Source organism: Chelonoidis abingdonii, chromosome 5, assembly GCF_003597395.2.
Source record: "Chelonoidis abingdonii isolate Lonesome George chromosome 5, CheloAbing_2.0, whole genome shotgun sequence".
Taxonomy (NCBI): Eukaryota; Metazoa; Chordata; order Testudines; family Testudinidae; genus Chelonoidis; species Chelonoidis abingdonii.
Window position 1 is genome coordinate 94732470 of NC_133773.1, and position 25930 is coordinate 94758399.

The 25930-nt window shown below is 43.4% G+C and overlaps 1 protein-coding gene across 25 annotated transcripts in view; it reads left to right on the forward strand.

Moving 5' to 3' along the window:
- FRYL (FRY like transcription coactivator) overlaps positions 1-25930 on the forward strand; it is a 434628-nt gene that overhangs the window by 159959 nt on the left and 248739 nt on the right. For all 25 annotated transcript variants that reach the window (XM_075066487.1, XM_075066485.1, XM_075066486.1 and 22 more), the window contains one exon: positions 16832-17031. In XM_075066487.1, coding sequence (XP_074922588.1) covers positions 16912-17031 — 120 coding nt within the window. In that variant the 5' untranslated portion in view covers positions 16832-16911. The remainder of the gene's footprint in view (positions 1-16831; positions 17032-25930) is intronic.

Below are 25930 nucleotides of genomic sequence, written 5' to 3' on the forward strand. Positions count from 1 at the left end.
TGTAGGGTCGACCCGGGCGCCCCTTGCAGTGGCGCCACCACGGCACCCTATAAAGGGGCCCATCGACCCTCCACCCCCCTCAATTCCTTCTTACCGCCGGTGACAGCTAGCTGGAACTTCTCTTGCATAGCAATCTGGCAGTGTCCTATCCGTACCATTTAGTTCGTGTATCCAGTTATATAGATAGTTAGATAGATAGATCTTTGTATATAGTTTTCATAGTTGGGGGGTCCCCCCACAGTCTTCGTTGCCCGCTGGGGCATGCCTGGGTCCCCCGGGTTCAAACTCTGTGAGGACTGTGGGAAATTCATGCCAAAGAGTGACCCGCACTCTGCATGCTTGAGGTGCCTCAGAGGGAATCACCAAAAGGACCGGTGCTCTATCTGTAGAGGCTTCCGCCCGCGAACTCTTAAAGACAGGGCTCAGAGACTTAGAGTCCTCCTGATGGAGGTGGCCCTGTGACCACCTTCGGACCCAGAGCCGACCGAGGCGGGCCCCAGCACATCATCCTCGGTGCGGAGGGCACCAGCATCAGGACTTAGGGCCCAGCCCAAGTCGTCCAACACCCGGCACTGGGCGGAGTCGGGTCATAGGAAGTCGGCCTCAGTGCGGCACCACTGACCTTCACCGGTGCCTGCCAAGAGAAAGAAGCCAGTGAGGGATCAGTCTCCTCACTAGGACCCGAGGCCAACTCTGCTAGTGGGACTAAGTGGACAGGCTGGGCTACAGCCCCCTGAGGTTCCGTCGACTCCTGCATCGCAGAGAGGGCGGTCGAGTCCGGACCAGCCCAATTCTCTGGGCCTCAGCAGAGACAGACGCCCCCCGTCAATGCCGGAGGTGTTCGAGGCGGCATCAGACCTGATGGGTCTCCTGGCACTGACCTCCCCGCATCATAGGGAGTTGCCTACTGTGGTCCGCCCACCAGTACAATCTAGAGGCAAGCCGGCCATGCTATCGCCTCCCTCCCTGCACCGAGCTGGTTTTGCCCTCGGTCACGTCGCCAGCGTTCGGCTTTGTGTCTTTGACGTCGGTGGCCCTGGCGCAGCTGCCTCCCCACACTGGCACTGTCGCCGGGCAGGGTGTGTGCCATCGTCAAGTTCAGCACCCCCTAACCGGGCAGCGCACCAGCAACGGCTTTTCGTTCGGGCTCCCACCAGCACCACATGATACACCAAGTCGCTCACTGGCGACCCCGGTACCGGCCGCGGTGCCGCATTTAGACTCGGAACCGGCACCGCAACCTCAATACCGTGTGCCGCAGGACCCCGAGGGGCCACATCCACCGGAGGAAGGGCCGCTCCATGTAACCTCCTCATCCTCCTCCCCGACGAGGCGGTCTCGGGCACGGCTGCGGCACCGGCCCTAGAGGACACTCAAATCTCCAACAATGCTTGTCGGTGAGCAGGTCAAAGCCTCACAATCCAAGCGGAGGAGATCGAGGTGGACACGGACCCAGTAGTGGACATTCTGGCCCCTTCAGGGCCATCCAGGGTGGCCCTCCCACTGATAAAAAGACTATAGCTGATACGTCTCGCACCCTATGGCAAACACCAGCCTCATTGGCCCCTACCGCCAAGAGGACGCAGCGGCGCTACTTCATCCCTCTAAAGGGCATGAACACCTGTACACCACCCTTCCCCTGACTCCCTGGTAGTAGATGCGGCTAATCAGTGTAATGCGTCAAGGGTTTCAGGGGTCAACACCAAAGAGCAGGGACGCAAAAAGACTTGAGCTCTTTGGTAGAAAGGTGTACTCCACGGGGGACTCCAACTCCGCATTGCCAATCAACAGGTAATAGTAAGCCGATATGGCCATAACACGTGTTCGGCCATGTCGAAGTTTGCGGAGCTCCTTCCCCAGGACTCGAGATCAGAGTTTTCGGCCCTAGTGGAGGAGGGCAAACTGATCTCTCGAGCCTCCCTCCAGGCCGCCTTAGATGCGCGGACTCAGCCTCGTGCACCCTGGCCACAGGCCTGGTCATGAGGCGGGGAGCCTGGCTCCAGGTCTTGGCCTGCCCTATGAGGTCCAGCAGATGATTGAAGACCTCCCCTTCGAAGGGCAGATGCTGTTTTCAGAAAACGGACAAACGTCTCCATAGCTTAAAGGACTCGAGGGCCACGCTTCGCTCGCTGGGCTTGCATACCCCCGCCCAGCGCAGACAATTTAGGCCGCAGGCGCCCCTCGCCCATACCAGCCACAGACTCGCCAGGAGCTGGGGCACAGGTGGGGCAGAAATGGCAGGAGGCGTCACCAGCGCCACCCCTCCGGCCAGGCATCTGGCCAATCGAGACCACCATCTGGGCCTAGACCCCTATTTGATGGTATGGGTCGAGGGCGACCTACCGATCGAGACTCTGGATCCTTCCCCCTACCTTGGGTCACGTCTGTCCCACTTCTACCGTGCCTGGTCCCGAATTACGTTGGACAAATGGGTGCTCCGCACGGTAGAGAGGGGATATTCTATCCAGTTCTCCTCCCTTCCGCCCCACAACCTCCCTCCCCATCCCTCTTCAGGGACCCTTCTCACGAGCAACTTCTGGTTCAAGAAGTGAAGTCACTCACGGAGGCAGGGGCAGTGGAGGAAGTCCCGCGGGAGCTCAGGGGCAAAGGCTTCTACTCCTGGTACTTCCTCATACCAAAGGCAAAAGGGGGCTTGAGACCCATCCTAGGCTTATGGCGGCTGAACAAGTTTGTGCGAAAACTCAAGTTCCGCATGGTCTTCCTGTCCTCGATCATCCCCTCCCTGGATCCAGGAGATTGGTATGCCCCCCTCGACTTGAAGGATGCCTATTTCCACGTCACCATAATTCCACGGCACCGTCGGTACCTCAGGTTCGTCATGTCCGGCGTCCATCTGCAGTTCACGGTGCTCCTGTTTGGCCTGTCAGCTGCTCCCCGGGTCTTCATGAAGTGCATGGCATCATGGCGGCCTTCCTGCGCAGGTGTGGCATCCAGGTATTCCCCTACCTGGAAGACTGGCTCATAAAGGGCCGCTCCATGGAGCAGGTAGAGGCCCAGGTGCTGTTCATCAGGCGGACCTTTCTCGATCTGGGCCTCCTCTTGAACAATGCCAAATCCACTCTGTCTCCGACGCAACGCATAGAGTTCATAGGAGCGGTTCTGGACTCTGCACATGCCAAAGCGTATCTGCCGGAGTCCTGGTTCCGTGCAATTTCCGAGTTCATCCTCGGACTGCACCACGCCCCGGTCACCACGGCACGTGTTTGCCTCCGGCTGTTGGGCCACATGGCAGCATGCACCTATGTGGTGGTCCATGCCAGACTCCGGCTTCGCCCGCTGCAGTCCTGGTTAGCGACAGTTTATCGCCCGGTCAGGGACCCCCTGGGCTCAGTAGTGTCCGTTCCCCGCTTGGTGCTGCGCTCACTTCAGTGGTGGCTCAACCCACAGGAAGTCTGTATGGGAGTTCCCTTTGCTGCCCCACAGCCCTCTCTCTCCTTGCTGACGGAAGCCTCAGATCGAGATTGGGGAGCACACCTGGGACGTCACAGGACGCAGGGCTTGTGGTCGACAGCAGACCTCGAGTTGCATATCAATGTCAGGGAGTTGAGAGCAGTCTGCCTGCCGTGTTTGACCTTCCAGTCCCACCTGGCCGGCAGGTGTGTTTCAGTCCTTTCGGACAACACGGTGGCAGTCTTTTATGTCAACAAACTGGGGTGCACGCTTCTCTCCCCTCCCCTCTGCAGGGAAGCCCTCCACGCTGTGGGATTTCTACGTCCACAGTGCCACTCACCTGACAGCATTCTATCTTCCGGGGGAGCAAAATGGGTTGGTGGACACCCTCAGCCGCTTGTTCCAGGGTCACGAGTGGTCCCTCCAATGGGATGTTGTGCGCTCAATTTTCCAGCTTTGGGGCTTTCCCCAGCTAGACCTGTTTGCCTCCAGGGAAAACAGGAGGTGCTGACGGTTTTGCTCCCTTCTGGGTCGCAGTCAGGGGTCTCTGTCGGACGCCTTTCTTCAGCCATGGGAGGACGGCCTGCTCTATGCCTTCCCTCCGATTCCCCTGATACACAGGGTACTTTTAAAGATTTGCAGGGATTGCACCAGGGTAATCCTGATAGCTCCGGCATGGCCGCACCAGTATTGATACACATGACTTCTGCACATGTCCGTTCAGGCGCTCCTGACGCTGCCCCTGCTCCCGGACCTGATCACGCAGGACCGGGGCTCCCTCCGCCATCTGAACCTCAAGTCCCTTCACCTCACAGCCTGGATGCTCCATGGCTGACCCCGGTGGAATTGCAGTGTTCCCAGCAGGTCAGGCAGGTGGTGCTGGGTAGCAGGAAACAGTCAGCTAGGGCCACCTACCTGGCTAAATGGAAGCGCTTCTCCATCTGATCGAGTCAGAGGGGTCACGACCCACTGGGGGTTCCAATTCCTGCTGTCCTTGACTATTTCCTTCACCTATGACAACTGGGCCTCTCCCTTTCCTCCATTCACGTTCACTTCGCAGCCATATCCGCCTTTCATCCGGGAGAGAGGGGTACGTCAGTGCTTGCGAACCCGCAGGTTGGGCGTTTCCTCAAGGGTATGGACAGGCTCTTCCCGCATGTGCGTCAGCCGACCCCTGCTTGGGACCTGAATCTGGTCCTCTCTGTCCTCTCGGGGTCTTCCTTCAAGCCTCTGGCTTCGTGCTCCCTCCTGTACCTGTCGTACTAGACCGCCTTCGTGGTGGCGATAAGCTCGGCCCGACAGGTGTCGGAGCTTCGAGCGTTAACATCTGAGCCCCCGTAAACAGTCTTCTACAAGGACAAGGTCCAACTGAGACCTCATCCGGCTTTCCTACCCAAGGTCGTTTCACAGATCTACATGGACCAAGATATCTTTCTCCTGGTGTTTTGTCCGAAACCACACACCTCCAGCGAAGAGCGGAGGCTACACTCCCTGGATGTCCGCAGGGCCATGGCCTTTTACATAGAGCGTACCAAGCCGTTCAGACGCTCATCCCAGCTCTTTGTTGCAGTGGCAGAAAGGATGAAGAGGCTCCCGGTCTCCTCTCAGCGAATCTCTTCGTGGATCGCGACTTGCATCCGGGAATGCTACCATATAGCTAAGACCCTTGTCCCTCCGGTCACGGCCCACTCCACTAGGGCGCAGGCCTCCTCTGCAGTGTTCCTGGCTCAGGTTCTGACTCAGGAGATTTGTAGAGTGGCCACGTGGTCCTCCGTCCACACGTTCTCGTGTCTCTGTGCCATCACGCACCAGGCTTGGGATGATGCCTCCTTTGGTCGTGCAGTACTCCAGTCAGCAGTGATCTCCAACCCCATCTCCTAAGGTTAGGGTTGTAAGTCACCTACTTTGAATGGACATGAACAACAACTTGAAGAAGAAAAAATGGTTACCCACCTTTTAGTAACTGTTGTTCTTCGAGATGTGTTGTTCATGTCCATTCCAACACCCACCCTCCTGCCCCTCTGTCGAAGTGCTGGCAAGAAGGATCTGAGGGGGTGGAGGGACGGTGGGGTCCTTTATAGGGCGCCATGGTGGCGCCACTCCAGGGGGCGCCCGGGCCGACCCTACGGACGCTGCTAGGGGAAAATCTTCCGACTGGCGTGCACGCGGTGCTCACACACCTATTTTGAATGGACACGAACAACACATCTCGAAGAACAACAGTTACTAAAAAGTGGGTAACTGTTTTTTTCCTAAAATTAATGAATATATTCAGGCTCATGCTGCTCTATAAGGGTTTTTCCTTCTGGCTTCAAAACAAAACACAGGGAAAAATATTTATATGTGAGTAATACTTTTTGAAAATATATGGTGCTACACAATATTCAAGTATTATTTTTTATTAAGCGTTTATGGGATCTGATGTTTAGAATTCATTGTCTCCAGTGTTTCACGTTATTTTGAGGGTAAGCATAGAATGCTGGTTGTAAAGGTGACATACAAGTTGATTTAATCAGTACATCCAGTCATAATTGGTAGAATTCCCAAAATTTGAATTGCTTGTGATTTCATGTTATCCTCTTTTGCCAGCAAAAAAGTAGGCTACCTATGTATGCTACTGAAAACTACTACCTTCCCAGACAATCATATTATAATAGATGGCAAGTTGTCAGAATTACCAGGTTGCTGGCTGAGGCAGGAGCACGTGCAGGCTGGAACAGCGTATGGCTAGCATGGAAATAGGCAAAGGATGGAGCTGGAGAGGTTGGAGCATGAGTACGGGCAGTCTATTGAAATTTCTGGCAATACTGTTCCTGGACAGGTAGTGACACTGAGCAGGCTGGAAAGGCTCCTTCACTTAGGAGCCTATATACTGGCTTTGGGATCACCTCGGTGTGTCCCTGCCTGTGGCTTGGCTAAAGCCTGGTAGAATTGCATGGGAAATACAGATAATTGCCTCTGATAACTCATCACACTCTCTGACTCAGGCATGACTTACCAGGTTTAAGTGGGTTCAGGCTCAGATTACTCATCGTATCACCCTCTCCCCTTTCTAACGATGCCTATAAGATGTCTTTGGGCCGAGTTTATCCGGGTATGACCAATGGAGTTTCTGAAGTAGGTGGCTGGGTGTATGTATGTTGCTGACTGGCTCCCACAGGTGGTCATCTGAATCAGAGTCTTCTCCATCAACGAGGTTCGTGGGCGTCCCTTGGAGTCTAAGATCTGCCTCACCAGGTATTCTTCTTGCCCTTGGACCATGAAGGGAGAAGGTAGTGGTTGTATATGTCCAGAGGAAGAGTCATTGTACTTCTTCCATAGGGAAACATGGAACACTGGATGCAACTTCATCATATTGGATAGCTGGAGTTTGAAGGCCACCAGATTAATCTGTTGGAGGACCTGGAATGCGCTGAAATATCAGTAGTCCAGCTTCCTTGGAGGTTGGACGATGTGTAGGTGTCGTTTTGAGAGCCACACTTTATTCCCAACTGCAATATAAGGGATGCCCTGCTGATGGAGGTCTGCTTTGGTAGGGATTATGTATTTTAGAATGCCTTTTATCTTTGAAGTACTTTATAAAAACTAGTTTAACACTAATTAAAATATTTCTCTGTGTAAACAAAGGGCCTGGATACGTACTCCATGTTATGTTGTTTTACCTGGTCAAGGATTTGTTTAATTTTGTTGTTACACATTTATATTATAGTAGTATGTAGAGAATGCAGTCATGATTGGGACCACACTGTACTGGATCTGTACATTTTTATTTGTGTACTTTATTACATTTTATCTTAAGTTAAAATGACTATAGGTCCAGTAACAATTACTGCAGATAAAAATTCATTCCACGTGCTAGAAGGGCCAAATGCATATACATACATTTTATATAAACAAAAGTTAAGTTAATACAGTAAACACTGGATTTAATGTGCTGACTAAGTATGTGTGAGGCTGAGGACATGGTTAAATTTCAGAATCCTGGGAACTTACTTCTCTAGACAGTGTTTTGTGTTATAAGCCTTGAAGCTCTGCCCACTGTAGAGAGAGGTTGGAGGGAAACTCCAAAAGGTTAACGTCAGAGTTCCTGAAATTCTCAGATTTCCTGCCACAGGTCTATCTGGGGAAAGGTAAAAATGTTTTCATGAACAGCTCAATGTGACCCCCTTCTTGTGATCAGCTAGGTATTCAGTATTGCTAACTCACGAGTTTGTGACTACTGGTTTTAGATTTTTTTTCTTTTTACCCCCTCTCTCGTGAAAACATAATGAAAGGCTGCCAACTTGCGAATTTTCTCTTGTGCAAAATGCTGAACATCTCCAATTACTGTCAAATGAGATAAAGACAGCAAAATGGCTGCCATTTCTCTACAGTCTATGTGCATGTGGAAGGAAAGCTGCCTTAATAAAACTGGTTGCAATGCATCCCCCCCGTTTCAGTGAGATTGAAGCCATGCCCACTGGCAACATGGCTGCCAGTCTGTGGTTCAAGGGGCTTGTCTACTTGGGATCCAGGTAGAGGAGAAGCCCTGGATGGCAGTGAAGCAGGGAAGGAGGGGAGTCCAGACCGTATTAGGAAATATTTGGCAGTTTCCCCATCTTAGAGGAGAGAATAAGGTAGGTAGTGTTTCCATCTGAACAGCCAAGATGATGTTTTTATGTGCATTAAAGGTTGACTTTTCAACCTAAAATTCTCTCTCACACATAGCCAGAAGAGTAGAGGGGAGTTAGAAAGTCAAAAGACAGACTAGAAAACATGGTTTGATGTTTATAAAAACTCATGATTGGCCTAACTGATCTCATGATTTTCTGCAGTTTGACTCATGATTTTTGATCTTTAGAGTTCGGCAATACTGACTATTATACATAGCAATAGCCAAGAGGACTGCTCCCATTAATGGGTTCTTTATATTTCTGCTTGCCTGGTCATAAGACCTGAGGAGGCATGGGTCCTGATTCAGCAAGGTACTCAAGCTCGTTCCTATCTTTAAGCATGCACTAATTCCATTGAAATTAGTGGGATTAATCATGTACTCAAATATATTACTGAATTGGTGGTGTACATGGTAGAGGGAGACTGTAGAGTAGATAAGCATGCTCACAAATCTTCACATTTAAGGTATTACCTCATTTTGGGCTTATAAGATCTTGATTAAAATATAAACTGATGGCAAACACACCATTAAAATGTTAGTATTTCTTAAGTTAAATTGTTATATATTAAACTTAAGTTTTAACTTACAAATAGCATGCTTTGCCTTTTGATCGTATGGGTATATTGTATGTTTAGTTATCCTTTATATTTTTACTGTTCTCTGAAATTATCTAAACAATTTGGAGTGTCCCTGGCAACCAAAACAATGCTGTTTTACAGATACTTTCTACAGCACGACAGGGGCACTTGCTCAGAGATTTCCCACATCGCAGCTCACAATGTTAGATCATGAAAGCAGAATTAACAAACAGGACATTGTTTAAATGAATAATGTTCAGTGTGTTCAAAGAACTATGAATGTAGTATTTTGTTTTTGCACTATTGTGAGTGGTACAGTTTTAGTTCCAGATTTCATTCTGTAGTATGTAATATTTTTAAACACATTTGGTACCTGACATAACTTTCTCCTTATTTTAAGAGTATCAGAGCAATTTTGTAGTTATCACTGGTAGAATCTGATCAATGTAGTAGCACAAGCAGTAGTTCTTGCTAGGACAAGAGATGTACTTTTGCTAGTAGGACAAAGAATGACAAATTTGGAACTGGAACAAAATTGTAGCCAATATTTTGTTTATCATTGTGTAGTCTGTTGCATACTTGACCTTTTATGTGAAGTATTTTAATATATCTAAGATAATGAGTTACCCAGAATGGCATGCAGTTTTTAAAATTTGGTTGCAGCAGAGCTATAGAGAGAGGGATTTATTACTTCTGTTTATAATGAGATGCCTTTGACTATGCAGTTTAAAATCTGTATTTTTCAGTCATATCACATTTAAATTTGTGACTTTTATTCAATACTAAATGAATACTATTTAATATAAATAATCATCTGCTTAACACAGATAAGAAATCTAGTAATAGATTTAGTCTTAGAAACTGTTGTATTTATTATTAATAAGCAGACACACAGACCCCTGCCTCCTCTTCTCCCCTGAAATTTTAAAAACTAGTTATTTATTAGCTTTTCATAACACATAGAACATAAACATTACTATATATGAGATTGGTAATGGCTCTCATTTTGGGATCATCAGTAGTGACTGTAAGTTGCATTGAGATTTTTACTGACGATAGGATAATTGCATTCTCAATGTAATCTTAAAAGAAAGATGTTAGTTTCATCTGTAGGTAAACATTTAAAAATGTTGCATTCTGAAAGGTCCATTTTTCTTCTCACATTTGTTTGGGTTCCCCAAGCTGAACAGTCAAAGTCACCAAAAATTCCAAATTGACACACACATTCAGGTAATATCTTTGAGCCAGGCTCCTTTTGATATTTTAAAAGTTAAATCAAGAAGAGATATTCCCCCTTATTCAGGATAAACTAATTGAGGAATGCCACCAGAACTAGTGGACATCAGAACAACATGCAGTATCCCAGTATCTGTCTTACCAATGCTGTATGCAGAGATAAAAGCACCTCCTTACTCTTATCATTACTCCCTTGTTTATACTGCATGGCATACAGTGAATAAGGCATGGGAGCCTATATTAAACCAGGAGAATCATACTTAGCAGTGCTTCATTCTCTGTACACCATCCAGATTGCACATTCAATAGGAGAAGGGTGTATTCTATCATTTTATTTGAACCAATAGACTGATAATTAGTGATAGTCTCCGAGTCAGGACTTTGAGATTCTATTCCTGGCTCTGACATTAACTTACTGCGTGGCTGAAAGTCATTTAACCTGCCTGTGCTTCCATTTGAAATGATTGTAATATTAAGTGCTTTCCAAGAGTGCTGTAAGGCTACGCAGTTTTTGAAAGCAACTTTAAAATTGTCTCAAAAGTCATTATATTAATATAAACTATAATAATATTTTGGATACGTATGCACATCAGAACTCAGTTTCTTCTCTACACTTCTCATTTCGCAGTGTACAAAACGTGTACCTTTTACAAGTCAGTTCCTGTGCAGCTGTTCTGGCAGTTAGAGAACTGAGTGAAAGGTAACAACAAGCTTCATGCCTCGTATTTCTAAACAAATCAGGTTTTAAACTTTTGAGACCTCAGGAATTTTTCAGTTCTACTTTTGTTAGTTCTTTGGAAATTCATGTGTATTTTGAGAATTGTTTTCAAATATATTCTCGTAAATTTCAAAAGAAGGATTTGGTCCTTTAATGTGCCTTTCATTTACAACATATTTCAAAGGAGAAGAATCTGCATTCTGTCTTTGCATTTAGTTCCTGTAGCAGATGGATTCGTTAGGAGCTTGAAAGTTGTTTTTTAAACAGTTGCAAGAAAAAAAAAGGTTCCAAGAAATAATAGTTTGATTATATAACTAAGAAAAATCGAACTGAACACTTCCAACAAATGATTATATTCTCCTTTGAGAAGTGTCAGTTTTTAGGGGGGAAAAATGCCCGTCGTACTTCAAATTTTCTGGAGAATAACATCTGCTAGGGCCACTTATCCTTCTTACATGATGCAGAGTTCTTAGTTTATAAAATGAGGGGAGAGTAGCCCCAATTGCCCATAATTTCTTTTTGACCATTGAAGGTGCAGTGAGTTCAGAGCATGCTTGGTATCCCTGATGTTTCTCTTTATTGTTTTTTTTTCTCCTCTTCTTCTTCTTTGGGGGGAGGGCACTATAGGTGCTATTTTTTTTATTTAGTCAGTTTTTGTTTTAAAAAACAACAAATGTTAATGTCCGTGCCATACCATGCATCGTTGGAGGCCCAGGCTTCTTTAGTTGCTTCCCTTTTCCCTAATTTTGGTCCCATTAGGTTGATTCTCCCCCAATATTCTTTATATCTTGATTCTTTGGAAATCCTTCCACTTATATTGTGATGTCCATTAGACATCCATGTTTGGTTCCTCTAGTATTGGGGAGAAAGTTGCAGTACTGATGTGTTAGATCTGATAGTCCTTCTCGAGCTGAAACACTGGGAGAGCTACTTCAAATGTCTACTTATGGGGATATCTCTTCAGACATTATTGACTTCAAGAAGCAACTGGACTGTTGAGGTCTGTTAGCCAAAGTGACTTTAGGCCTGGCAACAGCAGTCTAATAGTCCCAATCTCCACTCTTGTCTGGCTTGACAATTCAGTACCAAGTGTCTAGCACCCTTGTTGTCCATCTGTACTCTGAAGATCCACTCATAAAATGTAGCTTCAGCAGTTCTTTGAGGCTAATCTGATCCTAGTTGAAAAGGAGTATGAAAGTAGTTGTCTTGAGCCCTGTGGTACTGAACTATGCTAAAAGGGCTCAAGGTTCGATCTTGGCATGGGTATCTCGCCATCCAGATTTATTTTCTGGCTAGAAGAATTGAAGGCACCGTTCTGATAGGTCATTTCTCTTCCTTCATAGTGAGAGTACCAGAGCTTTAAGACACACAGTCTTCCTGCGGTAAAGGTACTTAGGTGAGATATTTCTTGACGTCTCTGTCATTGTAACAGAGGTGTGTGGCAGTTCCAGCGATGGCTCCTGCTGACTCTCCCGACGCCATGAGGAGTCTGGAACCAGTTCCAGCTGTGCATCTTTTAGTACTGGTGGCTTCAGCCTAGTAGAGATCTTTCAATTGTTTCTCCTCTCCTGGAAGAGCCAAAGGCTTTGGTGCCCAGAAGTCTTGTTGCTGTAGGTATCTGAGCTACGATGATACAGAAAATTCAAGAATGCTGGGGGTGGGAATGAGGTGAAGCAGGAATTTGGCTGTCAGGAGTTCCCTTCTTATGTCATTTGCCTTCTGCGACACTGCTTACAGTGGGCTGGAGGCTCATCTAACTCACTGCACTGTTTAAAGTTTTTGGACTGTACTGGAGATGAAGCTCCATAGTCACATCAGTGTTCTGTAGTTGAGATTTATTTATGTAGCCTGTATAAGTTTTTCCCGTTAATCAAATCGAAACCTGTCCTAATCCTGACAGACTAAGATTATGTATTACACTAACTCCTAACATTATGCTCAGTGCAGTTTGCTATGTTAGGAAATTGCTTTGTTGAAGGAGTGTAGCATCCATCATCAGATCACTCCAAGAGCTCTTCACCTATTGGAGAAAACAGAATCGGATTTTCAGTCAGTGGCATAAGCAGTCTCTCAACCACTCTCTTTCATTATCTGTTCTTCAAGTGGGGTTAACCATAACTAAAGCTTTTCCTCAAAGAGAGTGCAAAATAGTCTTAGATTATATTCTGAGGGAGAGTTGGTCTGTACTTCTGTATGTTCCCTATGTATCATTCACATTGTCAGTCAGGTCAGGAACCAAGACTGATAACACTGGCTTTCGCTTTGCTGTTTTAGTTTTGCTTCCTCGAACTGATGTTGTTACAACAACTGATGTTGGGGCCACAACTGTGGCTGTGGGCTGGGACCAGTGTACGGACTGGAGCAGAGCTGGAGGAAGAGCAGGGCTGGGTGGTGCTCCCTCCCTGCCCCTGTCATGCTCCCCCAAACTTTACTCTCCACTGCCCTAGGGGGCATGCCCCACAGTTTGAGGACCACTGCTTTAGAACCATGACATCTGTTGAAAAAAGTCCTTAGAGTTTGCTGAAGTAATTTTCCTGGTGATATTGGCATTCTCACAGATTGTTATTCTTTATTAGTGCCAACTGTGTACCTTTCACAAGCACTGAATTAAGAAAAATTCATACGAATAGTTCTTTGACTTACAGTATAAAGTTAACAACACATTTCTTCTATAGTTTAGTCTGATAAGAATTTATGTAAAATGACCAAGGCCCTTAAAATGAAGATTATAAATTAATTTTCCCATTAATGCCTTTTTTGTTTGGGGTGTTGAATATTGAATCTCACTAAAAAGTATAGCTGCTGCAACTTCTGTAGTTTTTATTTTGAAGGTTATACAGTATTATTTTCCATATTTTAAGCTCTGATTTTTTTAAAGAGGAAAAAAACCTCCCTAATAACCATATAAGCCTAAAAGGGCATCATTGACACAGTTATTTAAAGGGTTTTTTTTCCATCTGCTCATTTTTAGCAACACATTTAAATACTTGAAAATAAGACTTTTTTCCTAACAATTTCATCCTTTTGTTCCCCACTTGGCTTATTTTTTCCTCTCTATTTCTAAAAGAGCTGAAATTCACCGTGGTTATTTTTATTTACTTCCTTATTTATGCACTAGCATATTCCTTATGTAATCCCAGTTATAAGACAAGTTACTTCAGACACAGAACGTGGTCATCATATATATTTTAAGAATTACTAAATAATTATGCTTTCAGAAGAGCTTTTAAAATTTTTCTAATAAGAGAGACGTAGTTTGTCTGTATTGAAGAGGTATGTTTTTATGTGTGCCGAGTATTGAATTTATCAAAAAGTTTTCTAATTAGTGTAAGCTTTGTTGATGTATTGTAATGTGAATACTAGTTGAATAGGAAATTGCCCGAGAGAGCTTTTCACCAGGCTGTGTGAAATAAATTCGTTATCTGATTACAGTAGCATAATAAAGCAGTGGGAAGTATGGTTTACATAGAAATGTAATTGACTGACATTGGACAGAGTAGTTACTAGTTGTTGAGTCACACAGAAAGAAGCTATTAAGTGGATTGCCAAAAAGTCTAGCCCCCATAATAATCAGTATTTTAATTAATGGCTTTGAAGATGAAAAAGAATACACTCTAGTTAAAGATGTGGATGATAAAAAGCTCATAGAGTTAGTTAACTTGCAGGCAAGAGTTAAAATAAAAATTAAAACTTTGCAAAATAAACTGGTCGGAAATATTTAGAATTAGGTTAAATAAAGAATAATTTAGAGAAACTCACATAGAGAAATTCACATAAACCCAGTAACTGGTTAAAATACAGGAAACAAAGGTTTAGGTGTAAATGGTCACTTTTCAGAATGGAGAGAGGTAAATAGTGTTGCCCCTCAGTGATCTGTACTGGAACTAGTGATGTCCAACATACTCATAAATGATCTGGAAAAAGGGGTAAACAGTGAGGTGGCAACATTTTCAGACAATACAAAATTACTCAAGATAGTTAAACCCAAAGCAGACTCTGAAGAGTTACAAAGAGATCTCATAAAACTGGGTGATTGGGCAATAAAGTGGCAGATGAAATTCAGTGTTGATAAATACAAAGCAATGCACATTGGAAAATATTATCCCAACTACACATAAAAAATGATGAGGTCTAAATTAACTGTTACCATTCAAGAAAGAGATCTTGGAGTCACTGTAGATAGTTCTCTGAAAACATCTCAGTGTGCAGTGGCAATCAAAAAAGCTAACAGGATGTTAGGAACCATTAGAAAAAGAATAGATAATAAGACAGAAAATATTATAATGCCACTATATAAATCCATGGTATGACCACACCTTAAATACTGTGTGCAGTTCTGGTTGCCCCATCTCAAAAAAGATGTATTAGAATTGGAAAAGGTGCAGAAAAAAACCAACAAAAATTATGAAGGGTATGGAACAGGTTCCATGTGAGCAGAGATTAAAAAGACTTGGACTTTTCAGCGTGGACAAGACATGGCTGAGGGGTAATGTGACAGAAGTCTATAAAATCATGAATTGTGTGGAGAAAATGAATAAGTGTTTGTTTATTCCGTTACATAACACAGGAACCAGGAGTCACCCAATGAAATTAATAGGCAGCAAGTTTAAAACAAAAAGAAGAAAGTAGTTCTTCACACAACACAGAGTTAACCTGTGGAGCTCATTACCATGGGATGTTGTGAAGGCCAAAAGTACAACTGGGTTAAAAAAGAATAAGATAGTTCATGGAGGATAAGTCCATCAATGACTATTAGCCAAGATGGTCAGGGATGCAACCTCATGTTCTATGTATCTCTAGCAGGGAGTGGACAACAGGGGTGGTTCATTCGATTGCTTGTTCTGTTCATTCCCTTTGAAGCACCTGACATTGGCCACTGTCAGAAGACAGGATATTGGGCTAGAAGGACCTTTGGTCTGACCCAGAATGGCAGTTCTTAATCAAATGCACAAATACAAAATAAGGATATACAACTTATGGAATAATAGCAGACAAAAGTTTCTGATCATCACTGAAACTCTGTTACAAAAAAACAACAAAAAAAAATCAAAAAAAGACAGCTGCTGCCTTGGCATGTACTAATAGAAGTATTGGGCCAACTTTTTCCCTGGTGAAAGTCTGACTTCAAGGGAATCTTCAGGAAGAAATTTGGCTGATTTTGTGCAAAACGAGCAATGTAGGTATCTGTTCTGTTTGGCATATAAATGTTAAATAGCAATGCAAATTTGTGTTAGTATGACCCCATTTGCAATATTGCTTTTAATTTTAGATACAGATATAAACACAAACAAACTTGCATTTAGGAGTGTTTGGGGAGAGAAATAAAAACTTTGGCAATTCACACACATGATTAAAAGTGAACATGACGTAATAATTCTGGAGAATGGAAATCTGACTCTCTCTACAGATATACAAACAAATGTAATTGACAGGGATCAATTCTAAACAGTGTAAATAGAGAAAAAAGTAACGGGCTTAGGATGCAGCAGGGAAAACTGATTTTTATTAGGAAAAATAGTTTAGCAGTGGCACAAGTTGTTTAGTAATACTAGGGAATTGCTTTATTCAAAGTTTTACTTAGTACCAAAGTATCAGGGGTGACTTAGGAAAATTCAAATCAAGGAAGTGCGTCCCACTATGCAGGGAGATGGACTTGATGGCCCTCTAATGGTATCTCCTCATCCAAATAGTTCACTGATTTTTGGTAACTTCTGAATTGAATCAGATTTGAACTGATGATCCTAGAGGTTAAAATCCCTAAATTCCATTATTGGTCACCTGAGTCATCCAGTCCAGTAACCCACAACCATTCTGAGTGTCCCTTTTGAGTGATTTTGCATTTCAGTGGTAAAAATGAGAAGTTATATTTCCCTTGCTTCCTTATTTGAATCAAATTAATATTATACAAATTTAAAATCTTAGTAGAGGATAGAGGTACACCTCTACCCGATATAACGTGACCTGATATAACACGAATTCGAATATAACGCAGTAAAGCAGTGCTCCGATGGGGCAGGGCTGTGCACTCTGGCGGATCAAAGCAAGTTCGATTTAATGCCGTTTCACCTATAATACGGTAAGATTTTTTGGCTCCCGAGGACAGCGTTATATCGGGGTAGAGGTGTAATATTTTTCTATTACTAGTTTCCTGAAGTGCTGGGTATGGTGTGATGTGCTTAAAACCTTGATAGTCTATTACTTTATTATTAATTTTGGGTTTTCTTTTCTCTGTAGCCTCAGCACCCACCAGCAGCGTAAATAAACGTAGAGTTTCTCCCAACATCAGTTCCACACTGGAAAAGAGAAGCATCATTATGTCTAACATTACTGTTGACCCGGATGTCAAACCTGGCGAGTATGTCATCAAGAGCCTCTTCGCCGAGTTTGCTGTTCAAGCTGAAAAGAAAATTGAAGTTGTAATGGCTGAACCCTTGGTGAGTCATTTGTCATAGTAGCCATTAAATTGCTCGTTTGTCTGAAATTCAGTATCTTACTAGAAGTTAATAAAAAAGGTGAATATAGAACTGGAACTGATACTGTAGTTGAAGAATTGTCATAGTAGTTGTCATTTGGAGTGTGGGTGTGAAAAGCCCTGTACCAACAAGGTTACTAGCTGGATTTTTTTTTTTAACTACATTTCACTAAAACTGTTGCTAAGGATCCATAATACTCATTGATACAAACCCCTTAGTATTTATACATCCTGTAAAAGTGCATAATGGAAGAAAAAAGCAATTTTACAGTAAGATCATAGAGTATCAGGGGTGGAAGGGACCTCAGGGGGTCATCCAGTCCACTCCCCTGCTCAAAGCAGGACCAATCCCCAGACAGATTTTTTGCCCCAGATCCCTAAATGGCCCCCTAAAGGCTTGAACTTCCTAACATTTTTCTTCCTGAAATTCCTTTTGAAGAATGTTTTGAAGATGTATGTTAAAGCAGAGTTATTTTTTTCTAAGTAGCAGTGGCACTGGCAGCGGGACAAGAGAGTGGGTGACCAATGTATATTGCAAATGAATTAAAACCCAAAATCCTGTTCAGAGATTGAGATGTGCAGATGTTGAAATAAATAGAACATTTTCATCTGGGGTATCTGGAATTACTTATTTCCTGTCTGTTTGAAAACTGGTGACCTAATCATCCAATGAAGACAGTGTAGCAAGTTGAGTGACTTGCTTTCTTAAAACTGAACAGGGGATACAAACACACCAAACTGTGGTGGCAATCTTTATGAGCATGACAGATAAATGTGTAGTGCATGTGTTCTTTGTTTCCATGGACTTAATCGGAGGCTTGCATTAAATCAAAAATAATACTACTGTTTTAAAAAAAAATTAGCCACCAGCATCTATATGCTAGCCTACGATAGGATGGTATAATTTTTTAATGTTCTTGCCTTCATTCAACTCCTTAGCTCTCTTGACCTTGTGTTGTTACCTCCTTATTTATTGTCCTAATATTTACTAAGGTGGCCTCATGTCATGGTCAGGGAACCTAGCTTTGTTCGAGAAATCCAGTTCTCCTGGGCAGCATTCAGTTGACATAACTCTGAGAGTCCCGCTTCTTGCAGTCCCCTACCTCTTTCACTACACATCTTCCAGCTTCTGCAACAAGTGAGACAGGGGTACTACAGCATCATTTACAGTTCTTACTATTCTGTACAGCCATCCTATGCACTGAAGAAGGCAGAGGTTCTGTGAAGAAATTAGTATGTAATTATGTAATTACTTCATATGCTGCAGGGAGCTCAATTAAGGTTGCACAGGTAGAGAACTGAGAAGAATTGCCCACACTGAATGTCTTAAGGCTCCTACTATGATTCTTTTATCTCCATTCTTAGACTGAATTATTTCTATTTTTTTGAGCAATAAGGAAAGACCTTTTGCTAGTATTTATGATTTTGTAAAGATACCATAGTGATGGGTATGGTGTAAACTCATATCTAGCATGTACTGGTGACAGAAACATTATGGAAAACATCATGTAAGAGAAAATAGCTTTTTTTTTTTTTTTATAACATATAATAACTTTTTGACTTTTTTTGGTGCAAGACTTGCACTTAATATTCCCTACATTCCTCACCAGAGTCCTTGATAAAATTCTGTTTCTTAAATGAATATTTGTTTTTTCCTAAAATTACAAAGAAAGGGTAACTATAGTTAATTCCTCTTTGAGTACATGTTAATGTGGATCCTGTTGTAGTTGTGCATGTGTGTGAGAGATCGGAATCTTTTTGAATAGCAGCATTTTTCATGCACCCTGTACCTGTTAGTGCACTTGTGAGAGAGTATAAAGGGATGGAGTGACTTGACCCTCCCTCAGTTTTCTCTTTCCATGTGCAGCAAGATGGAACCTGGGTTGTGTCTGACTTTTCTGCATCTGATTTTTCAGCACTCATTTCAGTAAAGAAATGCTTCTTCTCTTCTCCTTTTTATTAGTTGCTTCATTTTAGACTTTGGGTGTTCCAAAGAGAAAAGTTGGGGGGAGAAGAAGAAAGCAGTTAGGATGGATGGAGGAGGTTCCCCCAGTACAGCAGAGTGAGGTGCTTCACATCTACCTTTAGCTATGGCAGACTCAGAACCCACTGGATTTAAACCCTGGCCTCCCTGTGATGATTTAATGCCTCTCCTAGATGGACATAGATGACCTTCCTCAAGGCAGAACAGCCATCTGTGATGAAATGCAAATTTTTTGTAATACTTTTGCATGTCTCAGTTTCCCTCCATACTTTGCATTACTACCCAGAGGGGGTAGTCTGAGTGTGCTCTTTGGGCAGAACAGAAAACATAAGATGTATGTATGTGTACGTCAGTCAGTCACTCCACTATCTGGGACAGAATGAATGGGTTATTATGGAAGTGACTGGAACCCAGTGAAGCCGACCCATATCAATGGAGAATCCAAAAAAACATCAGGACGCCCTACTGACCAGGATATTGACCCATAGCAACCAGTGAACAGAGGGAAAAGATTTTCCCTCTGCTTCTCGGCAGGAAAGCCAAAGGCCCCTGCTCAAGAACGAAGGACTGAGAGGTGACAGGATGGGGATAAAGAGTTGGCTTTTGGTGAGGCTGGGCTGGACAAAGGGGGAGAGAGATACAGAGTCTGAAATGGAGTCCATAGTGGCTGGCTAATGGCACTGTCTTAGCCAGATGGACTATGTCTAATCCTTTATTTCTTAATGCTAACTGAAGGACTTCCAGTGCCATATTCCAGTTGACTAATAAACTCTACTCTGTTTTGTAAATGCTTCCTGGTGTCACTGCAAATACTTGATGAGATGCATTGATCCCTAAAGAGTGTAAAAATCTCATCATAGGAGATTCTGAGTTAGACTGACTGGGAAGAGTTCACAGTGTGAAACAAAAATGCAGGAGCCCATGGGCTCAGTATCTGAGGCAGTGAGGCTGTGGGTCCTACACAGAAGGTAGTGTGTGACACTTTGGAGATTCTGGCCCACTGAAGGGTTTTCTCCAAGAAGCTGTTTTAAAGCTGGGGCATAGCACAGATTCTGTGAAAACATGACAGCATTCTCAGACAAGCATCCCATCTGCCACTCCTTTTCTTTCTGCATGTGGAAATCTGGAGATGTGGGGCTAAAGCTGCACCTCTTAGAGTCTCCATGAAGGCAGCTTCAGCTCCAGTAGAGACATCCCCCTAGACCTCAGATGGATGGAAAAAAAACCCTACCAGCTGTTGCCCAAGAGCTTCTTGCACTTTTATGCTCATTTGACACTAGAGGTCACTTGTCATCTTTGATCTAGGAGGAGACCAGATCCACCAAGGGCATTGAGATAAGAAACCTTAAGAGATGTACCGTTTTGGCCAGAAATTCTACGTCCCCCCCATTTCCACATTGTGAATTATCAAGCACTGTTTGTGAAATAAAACTTTCTGATTTGGGGAGAAGGTGACTCCTTTCCTATTTTGGCTACTGCAGAAAAGTTGTGAAGAAGTAAAAGGCATGATGGAAGAATGGCAGATGGTATCCAAGATAGCGCTACAAGTGGCAATGGATGAATCTAATACAGTAAATGTTTTATGGCCACAGCAGTCATATTGTGCTGGACCTCCTGGCTTTAGGCATCCAGAATACCAAAAGGAAGTCCTGGTGACAATTGAGGACTCACTTTTTTTAGGGCATGAATTTCTTTAGTTCACGAATGGAAGAGGTACTCCATTCTTTCCATGAATCTAGAGCACCACTCAGATCGTTGGGTATTTGTACCCTATTGCTTTACCACAAACCGTTGCAGTACCAACTATCTCAGGAACAGAGAATGCCATCTTTCTCTCGCAATCACCACCTTGAATATCCACCCAGAAAGCAACTCTGCTGTTCATGGAGGTGTCCATCATCATACTCTGTCACAGATCAACCTTCCTTCCAGAGGCAGCAGGTTTGACAAGTTGAGTGAGAGCCACACCAAAACCAGTCCAAAGTTGACCTTCAGAAACTGCCTTTCCTCCTTCCACCAGGCATGGATAGACATCACAGATGACAAATGGGTAGTGAACATTGTTGCCTGTAGGATTGCATAGTCGTAACTCCCCATCAGCCTCGGAGGAAGGCCAATCCCCCTTGCTCTCGGGCCCCTGGCAAGAGAAGGGTTACTGGGGGATTAGTAATCTCTGAGGACCTGGCCCTCTAAACAGGGCCAGACAGCAAGCGGTCCAGGCAGGGATCTGGCCTCAGGCAGGACTGAGCAACAAGTGGTCTAACAAGCTCAGGCCCTCATGCAGGTGAAGCAACAAGCAGTCTAGGGCTCAGGCCCTCTGGCAGGGCACAGCACCAAACAGTCTATCATCTGATGTCCTAACTCAGGCAGGCAGCAGACAAGTGCAGTTCTCTTGGCCTAAGGTGAGGAGGCTGCCACCACAAGGGTGGGGTTGGCAGAAAGGGGTAGGGGAGCCCAGTACCACCATACTCCACTGGGCCCCAGCCCAGCGCCCTAACAGTGGCAGATGGTCCCACCACTCTGTCAGCGGAGATGCAGACAAAACACGCCAACCTGGATTCAGGCAACAACACAACTGGACTATAGTTGGGTGTCCCTGGTCCTTCCTACACTCACCTCACTCTGTACCTGTGCCTCGGGATTGTCCTCAGTCTCCCTGGGGTATGTCTCTAGTGGCAATCCTAGTATTTCCTTGGCGTCCTGCTTGGCTGGCAGCTCTGGCGATACTGGTGAGTCCTCAGCGCTGTAGAGGTCCTTTTCAGGCTCCCACGCTAGCAGTGGATGGGAGGGATCTGTCTCCCTTGATGGCTCCAGCCCAACTTAGCTGCAGGGCCTGCCTTATACTTCCTGTCCCGCCCCTCTGCCACAACTTTTCTCTCCATTGCCCCTGGCTACACCATCCAGTTCACTCTCCTGCGTCTCTTCACTGTCCCTTTTCAGAGACCCTTCTCATGAAAGCCTTTTGCAAACAGAAGTGGCCTTGTTACTTCGTCAAGAGCTGTAGAAGAGCTTCTGCAGGATTATAGAGGAAGAGCTTTTTTCTTTTCCTGATGTTTCCTCATTCCAGAGGCAAAAGGTGGTCTTCATTCTCTACCGGAGACTCAACAAATACATACTCTGCCTCAGATAAGGGATGATAGTGCTTGCGTCCTCTATTCCATCCCTACAACCTCAGGACTGGTTTGTTGCTTTCAGTTTACTTCCACATCAGCATCCTCCCAGCCCACAGGAAGTAACTGAGATTTACAATGAGGCAGAACCGCTATCAGTACAAGGTACTGCTCTTTTGGCTCTCTACAACACTGAGTCTTTATGAAATGCCTAGCTGTGGTGCCGGTGCACATAAAGAAGGGCATCCATTTGTCAGTCTTATCTGGATGACTGGCTGATCAGAGGCATATCACATCTGGAAGCTTTGACAAGCCTTAGCTGTGCCCTCTTTCTCTTCACCCTGTTAGGCCTTCTTGTGAACAAGAAGTCCTCTTTTATTGCATCCCAGATGGTGGAGTTCATAGGACTCCAAATCGATTCTACCACAGTGAGGGCTTAGTTCCCTCTCTGTTCTCTGATCATTCATGAAGACAGTTATTTCACATCCAGTGGCAATAGTACAGACCCGTCTTACATTATTAGGCCGTATATCTTTGTGTACATACTGCTTTCCAGCCTTTACCTGAGGCCCCTACAGTTCTGGCTCAGATTTGATGTACTTTCCTGCAATGCATCAGATTAGCAGATCACTTGTGGTTCCATTGTGTGTGCGCACAAAATTTGATCTGATGATTGCTTCCCAACAACATTTAGAAAGAGGGTGCCATTGTATCCCTGTTATTGTCCAAAGCATTAGTCATGGACCCTTCTGGTACAGGTTGGGGAGCCCACATGGATCATCTGCAAATACTAGAGACTTGGTTCTTCGAAGAAATGAAAAAATACATAGAGCTCAGAACCATCACACTGGCATGCATGGCATTCCTCCTGGTCCTGCAAAAGTCAGTAGTGCAAATACTGACAGACAGTACATCCACAATACACTACCTAAACAAGAGCGGTGACTGTGCTCTGCCTCCTCCTGCAAGGATGCGATCATGTTATCAAACTCATGCTCCCTACACTATATATCAACCATGACCTGCTATGCAGGCAATCTGTCACCTACTGAGAGGTCACTGCTGAATCCATCATCGACTAGATATTTTACCAATGGGGAAATCTGGTATGTGCCACCAAGGACAATGCTAAATGTCCAAACTTCTGTTCCAGTGGAGGCGTGATCCAGGGATCTCTGCTGGATGCCTCCCTTTTGACATGGAATTAGTGCCTTCTTTACAGCTTCCCACTGATTATACTAATCCCCAGTGTCTTACATGTGGTGGTGATAGCTATGTAATAAATTTTTTTTATCTTGTACCTGTAACTAGCTCACTTGCATTCTATCCATTAGTCCACCTGAGTTCAAGCTGAGAAAGTTTGGCACCTTGTGGTGTCAGCACAGTGTTTCTGCTGACTCTATCCTTTATAGCTTTGGGTTAATTTAGGTACCCGCAGTTGGGGTTCCAATTGCTGACATAAGCTATTTGCATCTATACTCTGTTAATATATTTACCAATGTTTCCAATATGTTAATAAAGTTAACCTCATGTGGATACACATACTAAAAATTCCGTAGAAATCCAGTATTTCAAGCATAAACTGTTCTTTTGGGGGTTTTTATAAAGCACTTACTGCTAAAATATTGCTAAATCTTAAAACCGTACATTAATCAGTCATGTTAATGCCTTTGCTACTTTGGCTAACTATATTAAAACTACTAACCGTCCCAGTAGGCCTCAGCTCGTTGTTAAGTCTTCCTTAGTTGTTATACAGATTCTTATGTTTTCCTACTTCCTATTACTTTTATTACATCTCTGATAGCTTTACCATCTTAAAGAACTTTAATCAACCTTATCACATGATATGTGATTTAATCTTGCATTCTAAAATCAGATCGGGGTTACAGGTTAACATTTTCATCAAAAACAATGGTGGTATGCCCAATTTCCCACTGTCTTGCTGGTGATTGTATAGAGTGGATGTAAAATGCTACTTGTATAATTTGATAGTGTTTTCGTTCACTTTGTACAAAAGCAAATATTGCCATAAGGGGCAAGGCATAGTATTTCCATCTCTGTACCCTAAACTTTAAAATGCCAGAAAATAAACCAAGTTTTTTAGATTTGAGTGAAACTCTAGATTATTCCTTAAAAGGAAATTCTTCTAGAACTTTAGCCTGTCCTTTTATGGGGTACATTAGTGAGGAAGAACACAATTTTGGTATCCCATGTGAGACAGTGGGGAAAGTGACAAAGGAGCATTAGGGAAACATATTTCAAATAAATAAATTTTAAATAGAAAAAAATAGCATTCTACAAAGTGTGAGTAATTCCTGTACCTAGAATAATGCGTAAAGCTTTGTTCATTTCACTTATTTAGTATTTTAGTATAGGTACAGTGGTTACAATGGGAAAAAAATTTATATATATGTATGCATGCAAGTAGCTTTATATGTAAGTATCTGGACTGGTATAGAATATTATTAAATGTAAGAAACTATAAGCCTTATCCTGAAGTTCTTTGCACATTTAAGTATCATTGAAATCCATGTCAATTTATTGCATTAAAGACTCTAGAATCAAGACTTCACTCTTTATCTTACTGATAAAAACAGATTGTGGAGACTTTGCATTTTGAAAAAGACTGAATTTTGGCAGGATTTTTAGTGACAATAATGTTTCCATTGCCTCTCTGCTTCTGTTTTTTGCAAAATCAATAGATACAACAAAAACACTATTTGTTCACCTGCTTAACATTGGTGTTTAGCAATACTGCAGTAAAAATGTAAAATGTATGCATATACATGTAAGCATATTTATATAACCTCCCTTTTAGCCCTTGTCTCATGGGAAAGTCGTCCTGCGTCCCTTCTGGGAAATGATTTTCCAACTGACATTTCTTGCAGTTATTCAGTCATTTATGGAGTTTACTTAGGGTGGAGTACTTCACCATGTTTCTCGTTTTACAGGTAAGCTTATAGCTGTTTGTTGTACGTTAGATCATAAACCATATCGTTATGGTAATAAAATGAATTCACATATTGTAGAGCGGTTACACCAATAAATAGGTATAATTCAAACAGGCAAGTGGTAGTTAAAATAGAAAATCCTCTTTTGGGGAAGGTTGCTAACTCTCATGACAATAGTTTGATATTCTAAGTCTAGTAAACTTAAGATGCATACAGTTTAAATTCTAAACAAGTTTTTGGTTTACCGGTAATTGAAATTTTTCCTGTTTTTGCTTCTGAATACACAGTGGATATACGATGGCTGATTTGCAAGCAGAAATGAATATACCCTTCTGACATATTTAACACATTTTCTTGATTTTTATAATATTTAGGGGGCACCTCTGCCAGATGATTTCTCAGGAAGTGCAAAAATTATGTATCATTAAATGTATTGCTCTGATTTGTAGAAATTGAAAATGTTCTGGAGGTAGGAGATAACTTTCTCATTTTCATACTCTTGGTCCTACATAGACCAACTTTTTTTTTTGCCTTTGGGTGCAATATAGGGCTGGAAGGGACTTCAAGAGTTCTTTTCCATCCCCCTGCACTGAGACAGATTAAGTATACTAAGATCATCCCTGACAGGTGTTTGCCTAATCTGTTCTTAAAAACCTTCAATGATGGGGATTCCACAATCTCTCTAGGTAACCTGTTCAGTGTTTTAACTATATTTATAGTTGGAAAGCTTTTCTTAATACATCTCTACCCTGATATAGCGCGACCTGATATAACATGAATTTGGATATAATGCGGTAAAGCAGTGCTGGGGGGGGG